General features: G+C 36.1%; 3 protein-coding genes across 3 annotated transcripts; 1 reads left to right on the top strand and 2 right to left on the bottom strand.

Moving 5' to 3' along the window:
- Positions 1-872: 872 nt before the first annotated feature.
- Positions 873-4,593, top strand: LOC148586072 (protein SIEVE ELEMENT OCCLUSION B-like). The gene is made up of 6 exons (XM_088515237.1): positions 873-1,085; positions 2,297-2,377; positions 2,496-2,622; positions 3,314-3,444; positions 3,583-4,002; positions 4,159-4,593. The coding sequence occupies exons 1-6, from the start codon at positions 873-875 to the stop codon at positions 4,591-4,593; spliced, it is 1,407 nt and encodes a 468-aa protein (XP_088371363.1).
- Positions 4,594-6,819: 2,226 nt separating this feature from the next.
- Positions 6,820-7,700, bottom strand: LOC148586071 (UPF0481 protein At3g47200-like). The gene has a single exon (XM_088515957.1). It carries the CDS (start codon positions 7,615-7,617, stop codon positions 6,820-6,822), a length of 798 nt encoding a protein of 265 aa, XP_088372083.1. The 5' UTR covers positions 7,618-7,700.
- A 6,248-nt stretch (positions 7,701-13,948) lies between these two features.
- Positions 13,949-17,315, bottom strand: LOC132177151 (protein SIEVE ELEMENT OCCLUSION B). The gene is made up of 7 exons (XM_059589387.2): positions 17,136-17,315; positions 16,837-16,929; positions 16,293-16,690; positions 16,026-16,105; positions 15,769-15,899; positions 14,659-15,252; positions 13,949-14,503 (listed from the first exon to the last, which is right to left on the bottom strand). Exons 1-7 carry the CDS (start codon positions 17,313-17,315, stop codon positions 14,081-14,083), a joined length of 1,899 nt encoding a protein of 632 aa, XP_059445370.2. The 3' UTR covers positions 13,949-14,080.

The following is a 17,315-nucleotide window of genomic DNA, read 5'->3' as shown; positions in this document are numbered from 1 at the left end:
GATATCAGGTAAATAGGCTAACTTGCTAAGCCTCAATAATTCTTCGTCTTTCTTCTGATTTTTCCTAAACAAACGCCGTTTTAATTTTTTTGTTCCATCATGTGTGCCACGACGTTGTCTCTCTAATATTAATAAATCTTGTCCGATAAAATTATATATGGCTTTTATATTCTTTAAAAATGCTTATATATGAATGAATCTCTCAAAAATTTTGACTTTAACATATTGCCATCCTCATATATATACCACAGGGGTATAGTTTTAATTATTTTTTTCCTCTCTTATATTTTATCCATTTTTTTTTCTTCTCGTCATTCCTATTAGATATGGTTTCAGTCTTTTATATGTTTATTGACATGAATCCGTGATAAGTTGGGCCTTAACTACCATAATGCCAAATCGGGGTTCTCACAAATACTCTTATTCGTAAGAGAATTGGGGTAAATGAAAATAATTAATACAAATACATTAGCTACTGTATTTGTATTAATCATTTTTGCTTAACACGCCAGGCTCAATATATAATTAACACGCTAGGCCCTATATGGGGAGATAAATATATATCAAATCATATTTTTTGCTTAACACGTATGCAACGATCAATTGCAGGCCATGTCAACTTTGCTTAACACGCCAGGCTCTTGGATTTACCACTTAAGTAGAAGTTAGAACAAGAGCTAACCAAAGGTGAAGATGATAATCCATATATATACAAGTGCTTCGAGGGTACGTCAATCCATGCTTAGTCGTCTTGGTAAGTTTGATCCCATCCCGCATGGGATGTGTCTCATAGTCTCATGCATCTGTAACTAATGTCAAAATTGAAATACTCGAATGAATTAAGAGAATTGCAATAGACAACGTTACTTACTATGGCCACCAATATGATGCTACCAGTTACCGCACTGCAACCCATTAAGGCCGGTGAGCCGAATGTGTTAATCATGTCCGACGAGCAGATCCTGGATCTAATTTCTGTAGCCCATGTTCCTACTAACGAAAACATTGATGCCCACTCTCTTTTCGTTGTTGTCGAAAGCATTCTTAAGCGCGCAACCCTTACTTTTCACTTTGTCTTACAGAAGGCATATATGTTTTTCTACCCCATCATATATATATATTCTTCATAAGATTTTTTTTTTTCTTTTTTTCACTTTTTTCTTCTAGTCTGAGAGTTGGGTATATATACAGCAGAGAACTAATAGATGGATAATGTTATTTTTAGTCATTGAGGTTTCTTTCACTCATGATTACTTGTTGTTGGGTGGTCTTATGTACCTCTCTCAACCCCAAAAGCTAACTTAAGAGGTGAGGCTTTTCCTCACACTTATAAACTGACCACCAGCCCCTTCCATAACCGATGTGGGATAACCTAAACAATCTCCCCTTCACACATTGGGCCCTGGGTCGGAGCAGCGACAACCCGTTTTTCCCGTGGATTGTTGGGCTAAGACTTGTTGGTAAACCTGGGCTCTGATACCAGTCTTGGGTGGTCTTAGGTACCTCTCTCAACCCCAAAAGCTAGCTCAAGAGGTGAGGCATTCCCTCACACTTATAAACCGACCACCAGCCCTTCCACAACCGATATGGGATACCCCCAACAATCTCCCTCTCACACATCGGGCCCTGGGTCGGAGCAGCGACAACTCGTTTCTCCCGTGGACTGTTGGGCCGAGACTTGTTGGTAAACCTGGGCTCTGATACCAGTGTTGGGTGGTCTTGGGCCTATCTCAACCCCAAAAGCTAACTCAAGAGGTGAGGCTTTCCCTCATACTTATAAAGTGATCACCAGCCCCTTCCATAACCGATGTGGGATAACCCCAACAATCTCCCCCTCACACATCGGGCCTGGGTCGGAGCAACGACAACCCGTTTCTCCCGTAGACTATTGGGCTGAGACTTGTTGGTAAACCTGGGCTCTGATACCAGTGTTGGGTGGTATTGGGCCTATCTCAACCCCAAAAGCTAGCTTAAGAGGTGAGGCTTTTCCTCACACTTATAAACTGACCACCAGCCCATTTCACAACCGATGTGGGATAACCTCAACAATCTCCCCCTCACACATCGGGTCCTCGATTGGAGCAGCGACAACCCGTTTCTCTCATAAATTGTTGGGCCGAGACTTGTTGGTAAACCTGGGCTTTGATACCAGTGTTGGGTGGTCTTGGGTACCTCTCTCAACCCTAAAAGCTAGCTCAAGAGGTGAGGTTTTCCCTCACACTTACAAACTGACTACCAGCCCCTTTCATAACCGATGTGGGATAACCCCAACACTTGTGACTTACAATAAATATAGGGCCAGGTAAACCTGGAAGATAAGGTGTCCACAACCAGCTTGGATCCACTATTATGCATACTCAAGCGGCTTTCCTCTGAGGTATTATCCAAAGAATAACATTTTTTTCCCCAATTAATGTTTGTGTCATGAATTATGATTGAGATGAATGCCATCGTTTTTACTGTATAGTTACCAAATTAGATCGATTTTTTTTTAGATGGCAGACAAGGCTCCAGGTGTGGAATTTGCACACAAAACAACAATGTCAATACTTAACAAACTCTCAAACTATTCATGGGCAACAATGTCAATACTTAACAAACTCTCAAACTATTCATGGGAAGGTAAGGCAGTGTTGACACTTGCGGCTTTTACTTTGGATTACGAGAATTTCATGCCTGTTATCCAGCTTAAAAAACATATACGTGGGACGATAATATAACTTAACGAAATTATCAATAACACGATGGACGTCATGAAGTCCATCTTTAAGTTGAACAACCTATTTAACAATGATATGGAGGATGAACCAACATATGTCTATTGGATTATCATTGCTATTGTAGCTTGCGCAACTCATATGTGTTATCTCACTAGCAATATTGAGTAAGTTCTTTCCCTTAACATGTACTATATATATTCTCAAAAATTTCGAGTAGAAATCACATTGTCATGTCACAATTATAAAAATTGTAATGCAATTGCTTATTTGCCAATTCATAGCTAGGTGCATGTCGACTCGGGGTGTGTCAGAACAAAATATCGATAGATAATATAGTTCTTTTAATCTATTGCAAATGACCATGGCTAATTGTCTGATTTCAGGGACAAGACGCAAGATCAATTTCCCTTGTTCGAGAATATCACTGCCATCCTCTTCGATCTAAAAAGCAGGATAGGGAAAACAATTGGTTAGCCAAAGGCCGATTTCAATCATAAGGAAGCATATATATGCTCCATTGAATCTATTGCACATGCATTATAATCGCTTCAAAATAGGCAACAATGCTGACCAAATATCATTGTTCATTGCAGAGAAAAAGAAGGGAAGGAAACTAAAGGAACTTTTACAAACTCCTGATGAAGTAGTGGAGGTTTTCAAGGGGTTAATTTTCGCTAGCTGGGATGGCATGCAGCCTCTCATTGACGGTTCCACCAATCAAATGGTTAGCTTTACAAACCAAAACCCACATATATGCTTATTTTAGAATTTTTTTTTTCTTACTTCTGCAGCTCATATATTCAAGAATAATTTATAGATCGAGCAATTGACTTGATTTTTCACAATTGTCTTGCACAAACAGGTTAGCATCGACGTGTTGAAGGAGATGAATGTTATATTGTTCATTTCAAGCCTTGACATCTCTAGGTATGATATCTCGATTTTTATACGAATTTATGATGAAATAAATAGGAAGAAAGGGCACGAGTACAAAATTGTATGGATCCCAATTGTGGAACAGTGGATTGATGACCTGCGAAAGAAGTTTGAAATGTTGCAGTCTAAGATACCATGGTACATAGTGCAGTACTTTTCACCAGTAGCAGGCATTAAGTTCATTAAGGAGGAGTGGCACTTCAACAATAAGCCTATTTTCTTGGTGATGAACCCACAAGGGGATGTGGAAAAGAAAGATGTACACCACTTGATTCAGCTACATGAAATAGTACTACTGGAAAGATGTTATTTCTCATCTATCATGAGACCACCTGGACCTTACGCAGTAAAGTCTTTTTCAAAACTCTAATGAACTTACATGTCTTTTGCACATACATGCATATACACACATGCACATATTCATGCATGCAATTTTAGGCAAAATTCATAATGCGCCATCAAATGAAATTTGAGTTCAGGCATATATATCTTGTGCAATCAGATCGAAGAGTACGCTTTCATTTGTGGAGGCAAGGACAACATATGGATTGAAGAATTTTCTAAGAAAGCAAATGTTGTGTCGGAGGATTCAGTCATAAAAAACGCATTGACTTTCATAGAATTGTCTTGTGTTGGAAAAGGCCACAAAAAGAAACGTTTTTGGAAACACTTCGAGATTCGGAAGAAGACTAAATCTGACATTGGGAACCAGGAAATTCAAAAGTTATTGCTTTCCTTCAAGAATGAGAGTAGATGGGCCATGTTGAAAGCCAAATGGTCTACAAGGGTGGTCAGTGATCATGGGACGACAATGCTAAAGGTCTTAGAGGCATTTGAAGAGTGGAAGGTAAATGTGCCTGAGAGAGGCTTTGAGATTTGCTTTATGGAGTACCATGACAAGTTTCTTCAAATTGGTCCCCTTCCATCGACATCATAAAATGACCGAGTGTCTTAATTTCTATTGTGGAGGTCACCATCAGCTTTAAATAAAGGGATCAGTCCCTCCGAATAATGATGTATGCATGCATGTGTCTAAGTTTGTAATTAGTGTCATCAGTATTAGGAAGTTTGATTGTGTAATCTGATGCCAATGTTATTGTTATAAGTTGTTGAAATTGGATGGTGTCTTTTTTATGCATGAAAAAATTTATAGCATTTTTTGTTAGAATGATTATACTTAAAATCCCATTTAAATAAGTCAAAAATCACGATGTTAAATTAGAGTCTAAGGTGGTTAAATAACTAAATTCATTATTTTTTATAAAGAATAACTTTTGTAAGAACTTGGTATAAACTAGGTCTTTACATGCTCCAGTTACATGCAGAATGCTATAAAAGAGAAGCTCAAGCTAGGTATAGAGGACTTTGGCCCCTTAAGCCCAAAACTCAGATTTATTACATTCATATTTCATTCTCAAACACTATATTGACTTCAGTATCAAAGCTAGGGGTGTACATAGACATGGATACGGTTATTTGCAATATTTGTGGCTATGTCCGCAAAATGAGGATATTACGTACTTTTAGATATGCATCCACATTTGCATCATGTTTTTACTAATCACATTCGCCCAGTTATATATTGTGATAATTATTCGCTATTTACATATTAGGTAATGAGCCTTTTGAGCCTATTTTAGTTTGTTGGACCTTTTTTGGGTCTCTATTAAGGCCTATTTAAATGATTTTGAAAATAATTTAAGCTGATTTTTAATATTTTAGGCTTGTTTTAATTTTTTTCAAGCCCTAATATTTTGAAAATATATTGATTTAACATTACTTTGATAGGCTCTCATGCTTGCATTTTTTTTTTTTTTTGAAGGTGTGAATTGATGATCGAGCATTTGGCATTAGAAAACCCTCATTTTATACTAACTATCAAGTTTTTAGTACATTTTTATTATTATTATATTTTTTTAAAGTTTTAACATAAGAGAAACTACTTAAAATACGTCACATTATCCGATGTGAAATGTGTGTAAATAGTAACATTACTCTTTATTCATCAAAATTTGAAACGGAAGGTCAAGTAAGCAAACAATTATGCCCAAGGAACGACCTTTTATGAGAAATCTGCAAACAAATTTGATGAAAGAAAGTACACTTGACTTTTTTTTTTTTCTAATAAAAAAGGTTGGAGGGGGAGACCAATTGTGACTATTCTACCTGAGCGTGACCATAACAGCACCAACCCGCGGGGAACTACTTAGGAGGGACTTAGATGGCGGAAACCGCAAGCATACTCTCAAGACCAGCCAAGCCATAACTTAACTGTCCGCCTACCAGGACATCAATTAAAACCAAGGTAGTTTATACTAATCAGGCATGAGGATTCTCCATTGCAAAGATTCGAACCCATACCCTAGTATTTATCTAACCACTTGAGAATTTCCTTGGGCTATTGAACTACCACCTTTGATGGTAAGTACACTTGGCTTGATCCTCAAAAAACTTCGAAATCACGACTGAAACAACATCGCAAATATAAGTTAAAAAGCGCTACATTATATGATCATCAAATATTATTAATTATATTCTTAAAAAAAAATGAAGCATTCTTAAAAGATTCTTCATTTGAAGATCTCTACCAAACAGACCTTTTTATTTTTCTCATAATTCTTTTGACTTGCTCTCTTCATGCATCATAATTTGTTTTTGATTCAGAATTATGTAATAATTTCATATAGTTATTATCACATTATTTCAGATAGCTACGAATTCTACTTATTCCGGATGGGGTGAAATTTAGTGTAATATATATGTTTAACAAATAAATCATGATTAAATTGTTCTAAAGGAGTAGCTCAATCGGCTGTGTACCATGCCTCATAAAGCGGAGGTCATTAGTTTGAATCTTTCTCTTATGTAGACATGTCAAAAAAAAAAAAAAAAATCATGATTAAATTTGAAATTCTCCTTGTGTACGTCGTCCTTAATAGTCACACTAAATGTACCCAATGGCATTCAATATAACACAAGGACTTTAATTCATCTCATGAATGATAAATATCAAAACAAAACAAATTTTATTTAAAATAAGATCGAATTCGAATTGGCTTTAATCCTAACACAATTAGCCTCTAACTCGGCCAGAACAATAAAAACAAAAGAAAAATGAAATGAAATTACAATGCAATCCATTACAATTTGGAATACACAAACTTTAGTGATGCGGTATTACAGAGATAAGAGAACACACAGTTTGTATTAAAGTAAGAATTGTAACAGTCAAAGCGGCCATCCGAAGAAGTGTGCTAAAACAAGTCCGTCTTATGTATTCCGGCCAACTAGGATTCTCGTAGAATTTTTTCAATTTGATACAAATATCATAATATTTGGGGCTCATGGTTGAATAAATCATACTTGTGCCCAGATTGTTGATGAAATTAGTTGTCTGTTTGTTATCGAACCCACTAACCATGATCCTTTGCTGACGAAGTAAATCCACATCTTTTTCACTCTTGATGAGGAAATCTAACAGGATAAAATAGTCAGTAATATGTGTCTTATTTGGATAGTGGCATTGTTCCAAGGCCAAGAGATTTCGCACACAATGCTCGGTCTCATTGTCCAAGGTAAAGCGTGGAATTTTTAACACTCTCTTCTTCCAGTCTAAGTGAAGGTCAAGGTCAAGTAAACAATTGCTTGAAAGATCCACCTCAAACTTCAATCCTACCCCATCCAGCTGGGTTGCACTGTACATATGCTCAACTGTTTTAAGCTTTCTATTTGGTAGCGGACGGCGAGGAGGTAGGTAAAAGTTTCTAAGCAAATCAGAAAAATGCAATATTTCCAACTCAGGATCGAGAGACATCTTTTGACTATTGTAATTTTGAAAGTACTCAAAGGAAAGCTCAACCAAGGAAGTAGGTACTGGCCTAGATGCAAATGCACGTTCAAATAATTTGTCAATAATGGAAAAAGGAAGTTGATTTTCAAGTAAAATAAGGTCTAGCTGCATCTTAGTAGCCAACCATGGCTTTAATACTATCTTGTCCTCAGAAGTCCACTGGGTGAACTTATTTCTTAAAAAAAGCTCAATAATGAAGCATGCATCTGTCACGATCATTGTCACAAAATGATCATCACTACTAAGATCAGTAAAAGTCTCTGCATAACGTTGACAAATACTTTCTTTAGAATCCTTAACAATCTGTTTTAAATCCTCCATGTTTATCTTGACCCGTTCGAGGAATGCCTCGAGATATTTCACTTTATATTTTTCCATAGTTTGCAATTTTTTGTGCGAATGATCATGATGAAAAGGCCCTATTGAAATAACCTGAGGATTGTAGGCTTCTTCGTTCAACTTGCGAAGGGGATCCGGAACCTTGTAGATACAACATTCAGGTACTTTCTCTACCAATTTTGTCATGTCAATATTTACCGAACTTTCACATTCATGTTCATTTCTAATTAAAGCATTTGCTTCTTGTTGCGTTGATTCTCGCGCTCCCATCTATCAAGTTGCCTTTCTTAAATTTCCTGATGACAAAGATCACAAGAATTACTAGAATTAAAAAAAATGTTCAATGCTGTGAATGACCAATATCGAATGCTAGCTAGTAAGAATTTCAGCAAAAGAACATTTTAATTTCTGTGTGTTTTAGAGATTCCGATCGAGCTCAACGTATTCTTGTATAGTATTCAAGAAATATTTACTGCTAAATTTACGAGTTGATATGATATATAGCTTAAATGCAAGTAAAAATGGTGGAAATTTGCACAAATCATTAAAATGTAAGCGAGAATGGTATAAATTAAGTAGAGAGTAATTAAGAGGGAGAGATTTCTAACCTGGTTCAAGGCTACCTAAGTATGCCACACGTGACACGGACACCAATCAAAAACGAGTTGATCTGCTTTGAGGCCTCAAACAAAAGAAAGGATGGGGGTTATAAAGAAAAAGAAGTTGCTCTCTCTCTCTCTCTCTCTCTCTCTAAAGCAGGTGAGTAAAAGACTTGAATAAAGAAGGACCAAGAAAATGTTTATATTAGAGTCACCGCTAAAGCCGTGGGCGGTGAATAAAAAAAGACTCTCGAATAAAGAAAGACCAATAAACTCCAGCATAATCGAAGTCTGATTTTCTAAGGATGATATATATTTTAAATAATAATAAAATCAGGCACTAGTTGATCACTACTTGTTTATGGGTAAAACACTTTAACTAAAAGAGGAATCCTACACATCCCAAATGATGCATTTGATAATATCCCCTTAGATGCATTAATGTAAAATTGTTACCCAGACAATTTTTAAACATTGCCGGGATCCCAATCCAGCTGGGTCGGACTTGGGGAGGGGAATCATTAAATCTCTTCTAGACCCGTAAAACGAAAAACCATTATATTTATTTGCCGGTCTTTTAATAATCTGTAAAATGAATTGGTCTTGTTGGTTTTTATGCTATGTTCATTGTTGATCCACCAAACACAAGAGCTATTGCGCGCTCTCTTTTGGGTGAGATTTGAAAATGCTTCGAGCCACCGGTAAACCACCTGCATAATTAATTAGGGTAACTTCACTTTAAATTTTTGAATTACCACACGATTTGATAAACTCTCAAATTTTAAAACTTTTCAATTTGAATCATAAACTTTCAATTGCAGTTAATTTGAACCCCTCAGTCAGATTTAGCGGTTAACTGCTAACAACAATACCTAAAAAAAACCAAAATATCCCTAATTTTTATTTTTATTTTTTTTAAAAAAAGCAAACAAGAAAAATAAATGGGTCAGCAGACCCACAGTTAGGTTTGGCTGGGACCCAGTCGTGGGTTTGCTGACTCACGGGTCATAAGGCCAAAAAACTTTTTTTTTTTTTTAATTTTTTTTATTATTATTATTATTTTAATTTGAAATTAAGACTAAATTTAGAATTTTATAAAAAAATCAGAGATATAAACGTTATTGTCTCACCTGGCCAAAATCAAAATCAAAATTAAAAAACTAAAAAAAAAAAAAATCAAAATCAAAGGGGTAGCTCCAGCCACCCCTTGGCCAAAATGGGGTGGCCAAAACCATCCCAAGCCCTTCTTGGGGTGGTTTCGGCCACCCCTATTTGGCCTAGGGGTGGTTTTGGCCACCCCCTATACGGCCGGTACGGGGGTGGATGAAACCACCTCCAGGCCCTTGGGGGTGGCCCAATCTCTCTTTTTTTTTTTTTTTTTTTGGGTTGGCCTTTTGTGGCTGGTAGGAGGGGGTGGCTGTTTGATTTTGATTTTTTTTTTTTTTGTTTAGTTTTTTAATATTTTTATTTTTTTTAATATTTAATAAATTTTATATTATTTTTTTATTACCCAAAACCATCACGTTTTTAACTACCGCATGCAAGCCTCGCCCTTAGATTTATTTATTTTTTAATTAAGGATGAATATTTAATGATGTCAGGTTAACATAATAGAATGGTGAAGTTGAATAAATATAGAGCCGGCTATGGCATCGGCATCAACTTGAACAATTCTTTTTAAAATAAATCTCTTTGCCATAACAGGTTCTAGTGCCTGTATTTCATTATTATATAAAATCTCATCCTTCGAAAATTTGACTCGGATTATATGGTGTTTCTTGGTCTCTCTTTATTCAAATCTCTTATTCACGTGCTTTGGCGGTGGCTCCTAACATTTTCAGATCTCACCAACTATATTCTATACAGGTTCAAAAATCTCAATGACCAACAGAGTGCGTAATAGCTCTTTTGTGTTTGCAGATTATTAAAAGACTTTTATGGCAGACTATTGAAAATTTCAATGACGAACAAAATCTTTTTTCTTTAATTTTTTTATTGAGTGAGAATATAAAACTCGCAATGAAATATATGTTAAAGTGCTGATTAAATGATTAAATTTACTTTTGTTGCCAGTTTAAACTTTTAGGACAAATGGTGATTTAAACTTGGTATCAAAGCTAGGACGAATGAGGCCAATACTACCTACTCATGAAAAAGAATCAAGAAAAATACTGGTCTGCAGGTGAAAGAGAGTGTTGATGAATGATTCTACAATACATGTGCACAAGACTTTTGGCATATTTATAAGGAATCAATAACCCTCTCCTATAAAACTAGTTTTATGAAATAAGTTAAGTCTACCAATTTCTTTTATACATATCTCAAAGAAATATACATGTTCATGAGTAGGGCATCAGGAGACAACAAAGACAATTTACATAGTTTTATTATTTTTTTTATTATTATTATTAAACAAATAAGCTTTGTCTTTTCTAAATACTTGTCTTCTGGTCACATATTTCTCTAAAATCTAATTTTCTTTTCAGTCTACTTCAACAATAAAATATCTTTTTTTTTAGTTTCGCGTGTGAAGAATAAATAATGATATAAAAGTCAATTGCGGCAAACATTGACAGCTTCATTTTGCAGATTATTCAAAGACTTTGTTAACAATATGAATTCTATGATATCCAACATCAGCAGCTAAGGATAATGCCACATGTTCTTCTGTGATTCAAAACACTCAGATTGATAGAGAAGTCAATCTTTTGGCAATGCTTGACTTTTCAGTGTGGAAACAGATGACTTTTGTGAGCCAGATTTCAATGGATTAGTGGGAATCGCATTTACTTAATGATTATTGTTTGGAAGATCATGATCATCCAGAAGTTTCCCGTGAATCCTGCTTGCTGATGAGAGGACTCTTGGCTTTTATAATAATCAATCAAGTCTTTGATTAATCTGCAAAATGAAGCAGTCAATGGTTGGTAATTGGCTTTTATATCATTATCGAAGAAGACATTATATTTATTTGCTGGTCTTTTAATAATCTGTAAAATGAATTGGTCTTGTTGGTTTTTATGCTATGTTCATTGTTGATCCACCAAACACAAAGGATAGAGCTGTTACGCACTCTGTTTATGGTGAGATCTGAAAATGCTTCGAGCCACCGGTAAACCACGTACCTCAATAAACTTGAATAAAGAAAGACCAAGGAGTACTCATCGTTGATGATATCATTAATTACATCTCTTGGTAGATAGATTATTCAACCTCGCTCCCTCCGAGTCAAAGGAAACGCGCGCGTATGGGGGTGAGAGAGAGACCCTTTAAATTTGTCTTTATAACCAAACCTGTAGGCCTCTATAATTGTCTGAGAGCCCATACAGTAAATCTACATTTCATTTGCAGGAGCTAAAGGTCTGTACTTTCGCAGCCAAGGTGAAACCCAGCTCTTTTTTTTAGCAGCTAGAATAATCTCTCCCTCTTGGTCTTGGACTCAGCTGGTTTATAACAATATTCTCTATTGTTCTTAGTTTGCAGTCGTTCAACATTCACCCGGAGATGTTGCTGTCTAAGATGCCATGGTATACAATGCAATACTCTTCACCAGTACCGCGCATCAAGTTCATTAAGGAGGAGTGGCACTTCGAAAATAAGCCTATTGTAGCAATGATGACCCACAAGGGACTGTGGAAAACAAAAATGCACTCCACTCGATTCAGCGACGTGGAATGACGGCCCTCCCTTTCACTCCGCGGGTCCAAACCCCATATGCGTTTTCCAAGAATCCACCTGGACCTCATGCAGTAAAGTCTATTAATTTTACAACTCTAAATAATTAATTAATGAAATATACGTACATACATATCTTTTAATTTGCACATATGTATGTGGATATTCATGCAATTAAGCAGTTTTTGGCAAAATTCATAATATATGCACTTTTCAATATAACAATATTAATTTGAGGCTATATATATATTTTGTGTAATCAGATCAAAGAGTACACTTTCCTATGTGGAGGCGAGGATAAAACATGGATTAAACAATTTTCCAAGAAAGTAAATGTTGTGGCTGAGGATCCAGACATACAGAAAGCATCAATTTCCATAGAATTGTCTTACGTTGAAAAAAGTCGCAAACGGAAACGCACCGACCCTTGGAACCAGGAAATTACAAATTTATTACCTTTCTTCGAGAATAAGGGTCAATGGGTCATGTTGACCAAAGCATCTACATGGGTAGTCTTTGGTCAAGGGACGACAGTTCTAAATGTCTTGGAGGAGTTTGAAGAGTGGAAGGTGGATTTGCATAAGAAAAGCTTCGAGATTTGCTTTAAAGAGCACCATGACAAGCTTATTCAAACTCGTCGCTTGCCACGGATATCATGGAATGGCTTACTGTTCTTGTACCATTGAAGTGCACCATCAACTTAATGTGCTGCCACATTGACTATTTTATCAAATAATGATGTACGTGTCTAAGTTTACAACTTATTCCCACCAAATAATGATGTACGTGTCCAAGTTTGTAACCAGTGTCGCTAGCTAGCTAGTATTAGGAAGTAAAGGGTATCTTGATCACAATGGTAATCTTATGCCAATGTTATCGTTTTATGTTGTTGCAATTGGATGGCGTCTTTTTGTTCTTGAAAAATCTTTTAGCTTTTTTTTTTTTTGTTGGAATGATTATATTAAGTTATAGTCTAAACTCACAAGTGAGAGGTATTGGAATAATGGTTAATATATATAGGGTAATGCTAAAGAAAACGCACGCCAACCAATTTTTTTTTTTTTTTTTTTTTTTAATTAAAAATATTAAAAGAAAAATTTTTTTGGCTGACATGCCATGCACGCCAGCGTTCTCTGTATCATGACTCATATATATATAAGAGTTTTTAGGAGGAGGGCATAAAATTCCAACAAGTGGTGTTTTATTCAGCTAACAAGTGTTTATTTTAAATGATACTTTAGCCGATCGAAGATAGACTCGGGAAAGCATCCAGTTGTTTTGGATGACTTGATTCAAATCATTTTTGAGGAGTTAAATTATGTGTGGCTCAAGTACATGTAGGATGCTGATGAAGCCACTTGCTAGGACATGATTGAGATCATCTTCATGCTTTATATATCTTGTTAAGAGTAGGCTTTGATTATGTTTTGTAATGGTTAAATTTGGATTGTAACATCTTTGTATTTTGATGGCTGGTCTCTAATCGCAACATTTAAAGATTTATCTATGTTATGATGTTTTAGATTCACTCTAGGTATTTGTTGAATATGAGTTTAAATTAGAGTTATCTCTACTTATAAGTGAACAGTCTTCCGCTCCAGATTCTCTTCAGAAAAAATAGGATCCTTGAATTTTGTTCCTTATGGAACAAAATAAATTATGAAAATTTGAAGTAAAAAGTAAGGCTGTTGATGGCTAAGAATAACTAAAAGAAAAAGAAAAAGAAAAGTTGAATCCAGATTATATTAATTTACCATTCACTTAAGCAACAAGAAGTACTACAATCCATATCAACTCTATTAAGCGTTGTCAAAAGCGGAAGGGTCTACGTTGAATCACTACAAACATATAAGCAATAGAGAATGGTATAAACTAGAGAGTGAGAAGGAGAGATTATTGGGCCTTGTACAGAAAAACAGTATTCAGAGGGAGCTCTCTTTTATGGATGAATTCCATGAGGTCTAAGGCAGGGGACCAATTTGAAGAAACTTTTCATGGTACTCTTTGAAGCAAATCTCGAAGCCTTTCTTAGGGATATTCACCTTCCACTCTTCAAATGCCTCCAAAATCTTTAGAATTGCTGTCCCATGATCACTGACTACTCTTGTAGACCATTTGGTCAACACTGCCCATCTACTCTCGTTCTTGAAGGAATGCAATAACTTTTGAATTTCTTGGTTCCCAAGGTCAGATTCAGTCTTCTTCGGAGTCTTGGTGCGTTTCCAAAAAGGTTGTTGTTTGTGGCTTTTTCCAATGCAAGACAATTCTATGGAAATGTATGCTTCCTTTATGACTGGATCCTCAGCCACAACATTTACTTTCTTGGAAAATTGTTCGATCCATATGTTGTCCTTGCCTCCACAGAGGAAAGTGTACTCTTCAATCTGATTGCACAAGACATATATGTCTAACTTTAAAATGTATTTGAAGGCGCAGTATGAATTTTGCCTAAAACTACATGCACGAATGTGTGCATATGTATGTATATACGTATGTGCAAAGGATATGTATGTATTTAGAGTTGTGAAAAAGACTTTACCGTGTAAGGTCCAGGTGGTGTCATGCAAACCGAATATACACTAGACGTGCGAAATGCAGGAATCCACCGAGAGAAAGGGAAGGCCACCATTCCACTTCGCCGAATCATGTTGAATGCATTTTCGTTTACAACATCCCCTTGGGGGTTCATCACTACGACAATAGGTTCATTCTCTCGGATTGAGATTTCTGGCAATTTACACTCCGAATTGCTAGTAATTTGGGCATGCCATACGGGACCTACTAGCCTAATCCAACTAAGAATTTTGGTAATACATTGTGAGAAAGTCCATGTGAAATCCACTTGCCTAATCATATTCTCAAAGTGCCACTCCTCCTTAATGAACTTGATGCCTGCTACTGGTGAAAAGTATTGCACTATGTACCATGGCATCTTAGACCGCAACATCTCGAACTTCTTTCCTAGGTCATCAGTCCATTGTTCTACAATTGGGATCCATACAATTTTGTATTGGTCCCTCTTCTCCCTTATTCCATCATAAATTGGCATCAAAATCGAGATATCATCATTAGAGATGTTTAGGCTTGAAATGAACAATAGAACATTCTTCTTTTTCAGCACATCGATGCTAACCTGTTTGTGCAAGACAACTGTAAAAAATCAAGTCAATTGTTCAATAAATTATTTTTGATATGTCTATTGAACATTATTCAGATGAGGTACCATAATATTCTGTTTTGTAGCAGGTGTGAAGGAGCTGTGACTGTAGTCTAGTACATTGATAAAGGAAACATTACGTACCGACAAACTTAATTGTAAAGGAAAAGTATTTTTAGAGGGCCATCCTCACGACCAGCTAGCCGGTTGGGAATCCTTTCAACCTATATATATATATGTTGGAAAGTTTGTCCCCAAACTTATTTTTCGACTATTTTTTGCTGTCCCAATAATTTTTGGATTTGGGCAGAGTCTTGATTGCTGAAGCCCAAAATAATTTTGCTCGACATTTCATTTTAATATTATTTATTTGCATAATTCTTGAAAGATATAGGCTTAACCATATATGAGGTGCAATTTTATATTATGCAAAAGTGAGAAAAAAAAAATTCTAAAAAAAAAGGTTTGTGTGTTTTAATTTGTAAAGCTAACCATTTCATTGGTCAAACCATCAATAAGAGGCTGCACATTATTCCTAGCGAAAATCAGCTCCTTGAAAACCTCCAAGATTTCGTCAGGTGTTTGTAAAAATTCCTTCAGTTTCCTTCCTGCCTTCTTTTCCTCTGCAATAAACAAGAATCTTTGGTCAGTCCTGTTATTGCCCATTTTTAAGCCATTATATTGGATGTGCAACAGATTCAATGGAGCATGCTTCCTTAATTATGATTGAAATTGGCCTTGTGGCTAACCTATTTGTAATCGACAAATTCTCATCCTGCTCATTAAGTGGATGAGGGTTTGACTGATTGTCGGATCCTTTGTCTTGTCCCTGAAATCAGGCAAACACAAAAAGTGCATTAATATTATCTATCAAATATTTTATTTTGACAACCCGATCGTGTAGACGCCTATGAATTGGCGCCAATAAGCAATTGCATTACAACAAGTCTTATAATTGTGACATGACAATTAATGATTTCTAAACAAAGGACATGTCAAGGTCAAGAACAACTTACTCATCGCTAGTGAGGCAACACATACAAGGTATACAAGCTACAATGGTAATGATAATCCAGTACACATATGCTGGTTCATCATGATTTATATCCTTGTTAATAGTAGATAGCTTCTTCAACTCAAAGATGGACTCCATGATGTTCAATGTGTAACCGATAATTTCGTTAAGGTCAACAACCTCATATTTGAGCAAACCAACTGGTATATGTTCCACTGATTGGACGAGTTGGTGTGATGAGTGAAGCTGGGCAAGAGCCAATATTATATCCTCATAATCCAAAGCAAATGCCGCAAGTGTCAGCACTGCCTTAGCATTCCATGAGTAGCTTGAGAGTTTATCAAGTATTGACATTGTTGTTTTGTGTGCAATTTCCACACCTGGAGCCTTGCATGCCATCTAAAAATTTTTCTAATTTGGTAACTAATTCATGCCACAAACATTAATTGGGGGAATAAAAAAAGTGGGGGGGGAAAGAAAGAAAGATCGATGCTCCATTGTTCAAGATTTTCATGGGGGTGAAAAATGGTATTCTTTGTAATTACCTCATAGGAAACTTGCTTGAGTAGTGTGCATAGAAGGGGATCGAAGCTGGCTCTTGACACCTTTTCCTCCTGTTTCTCTAGGTGCTCCCGTCCCTATATGTATAATTAACTTGAACCCATCAATATAACTAAAAATAATATTATCTCATCGATCTATTTGTTCTCTATTGGAATAAACTTGTTAAATCTTATTGCAGCTTGACTATTAAATTTATATCCCACCTTAATTTGGACTAGCTAGAAAGCAAAAGTGAAAAAAGAAAATCTTATAAAGAATATGATGGTAGAAACATACATACCCAATAAACATGGGAAGCAATACCGGTTACGCGATTAAGAATGTTTTTGACGACCACGAAAAGAGAGCCGGCATCAAATTTTTCTTCAGCAGGAAGATGGGTTGGAGAAATTAGATTCACGATCTGATCGTTGGACATTGTTAACACGTTCAGCTCGCCTTCAATCATATCGCTGGCCAT

This window comes from Corylus avellana, chromosome 4 (genome assembly GCF_965113065.1).
Source record: "Corylus avellana chromosome 4, dhCorAvel1.hap1.2, whole genome shotgun sequence".
NCBI lineage: Eukaryota > Viridiplantae > Streptophyta > Magnoliopsida > Fagales > Betulaceae > Corylus > Corylus avellana.
The sequence above is the reverse complement of the archived record's forward strand: the minus strand, read 5'-3'. Positions and strand labels throughout refer to the sequence as shown.

Coding starts and splice junctions, on each gene's coding strand:
- LOC148586072 (XM_088515237.1), top strand. CDS start 873: ATGGCCACCAATATGATGCTACCAGTTACCGCACTGCAACCCATTAAG. Junction 3,445..3,582: donor ACGGTTCCACCAATCAAATG/GTTAGCTTTACA, acceptor TTGCACAAACAG/GTTAGCATCGACGTGTTGAA. Junction 4,003..4,158: donor GACCACCTGGACCTTACGCA/GTAAAGTCTTTT, acceptor TTGTGCAATCAG/ATCGAAGAGTACGCTTTCAT.
- LOC148586071 (XM_088515957.1), bottom strand. CDS start 7,617: ATGCAGCTAGACCTTATTTTACTTGAAAATCAACTTCCTTTTTCCATT.
- LOC132177151 (XM_059589387.2), bottom strand. CDS start 17,315: ATGGCCAGCGATATGATTGAAGGCGAGCTGAACGTGTTAACAATGTCC. Junction 15,900..16,025: donor AATTTGTCGATTACAAATAG/GTTAGCCACAAG, acceptor TGTTTATTGCAG/AGGAAAAGAAGGCAGGAAGG. Junction 15,253..15,768: donor ATGGTTTGACCAATGAAATG/GTTAGCTTTACA, acceptor TTGCACAAACAG/GTTAGCATCGATGTGCTGAA.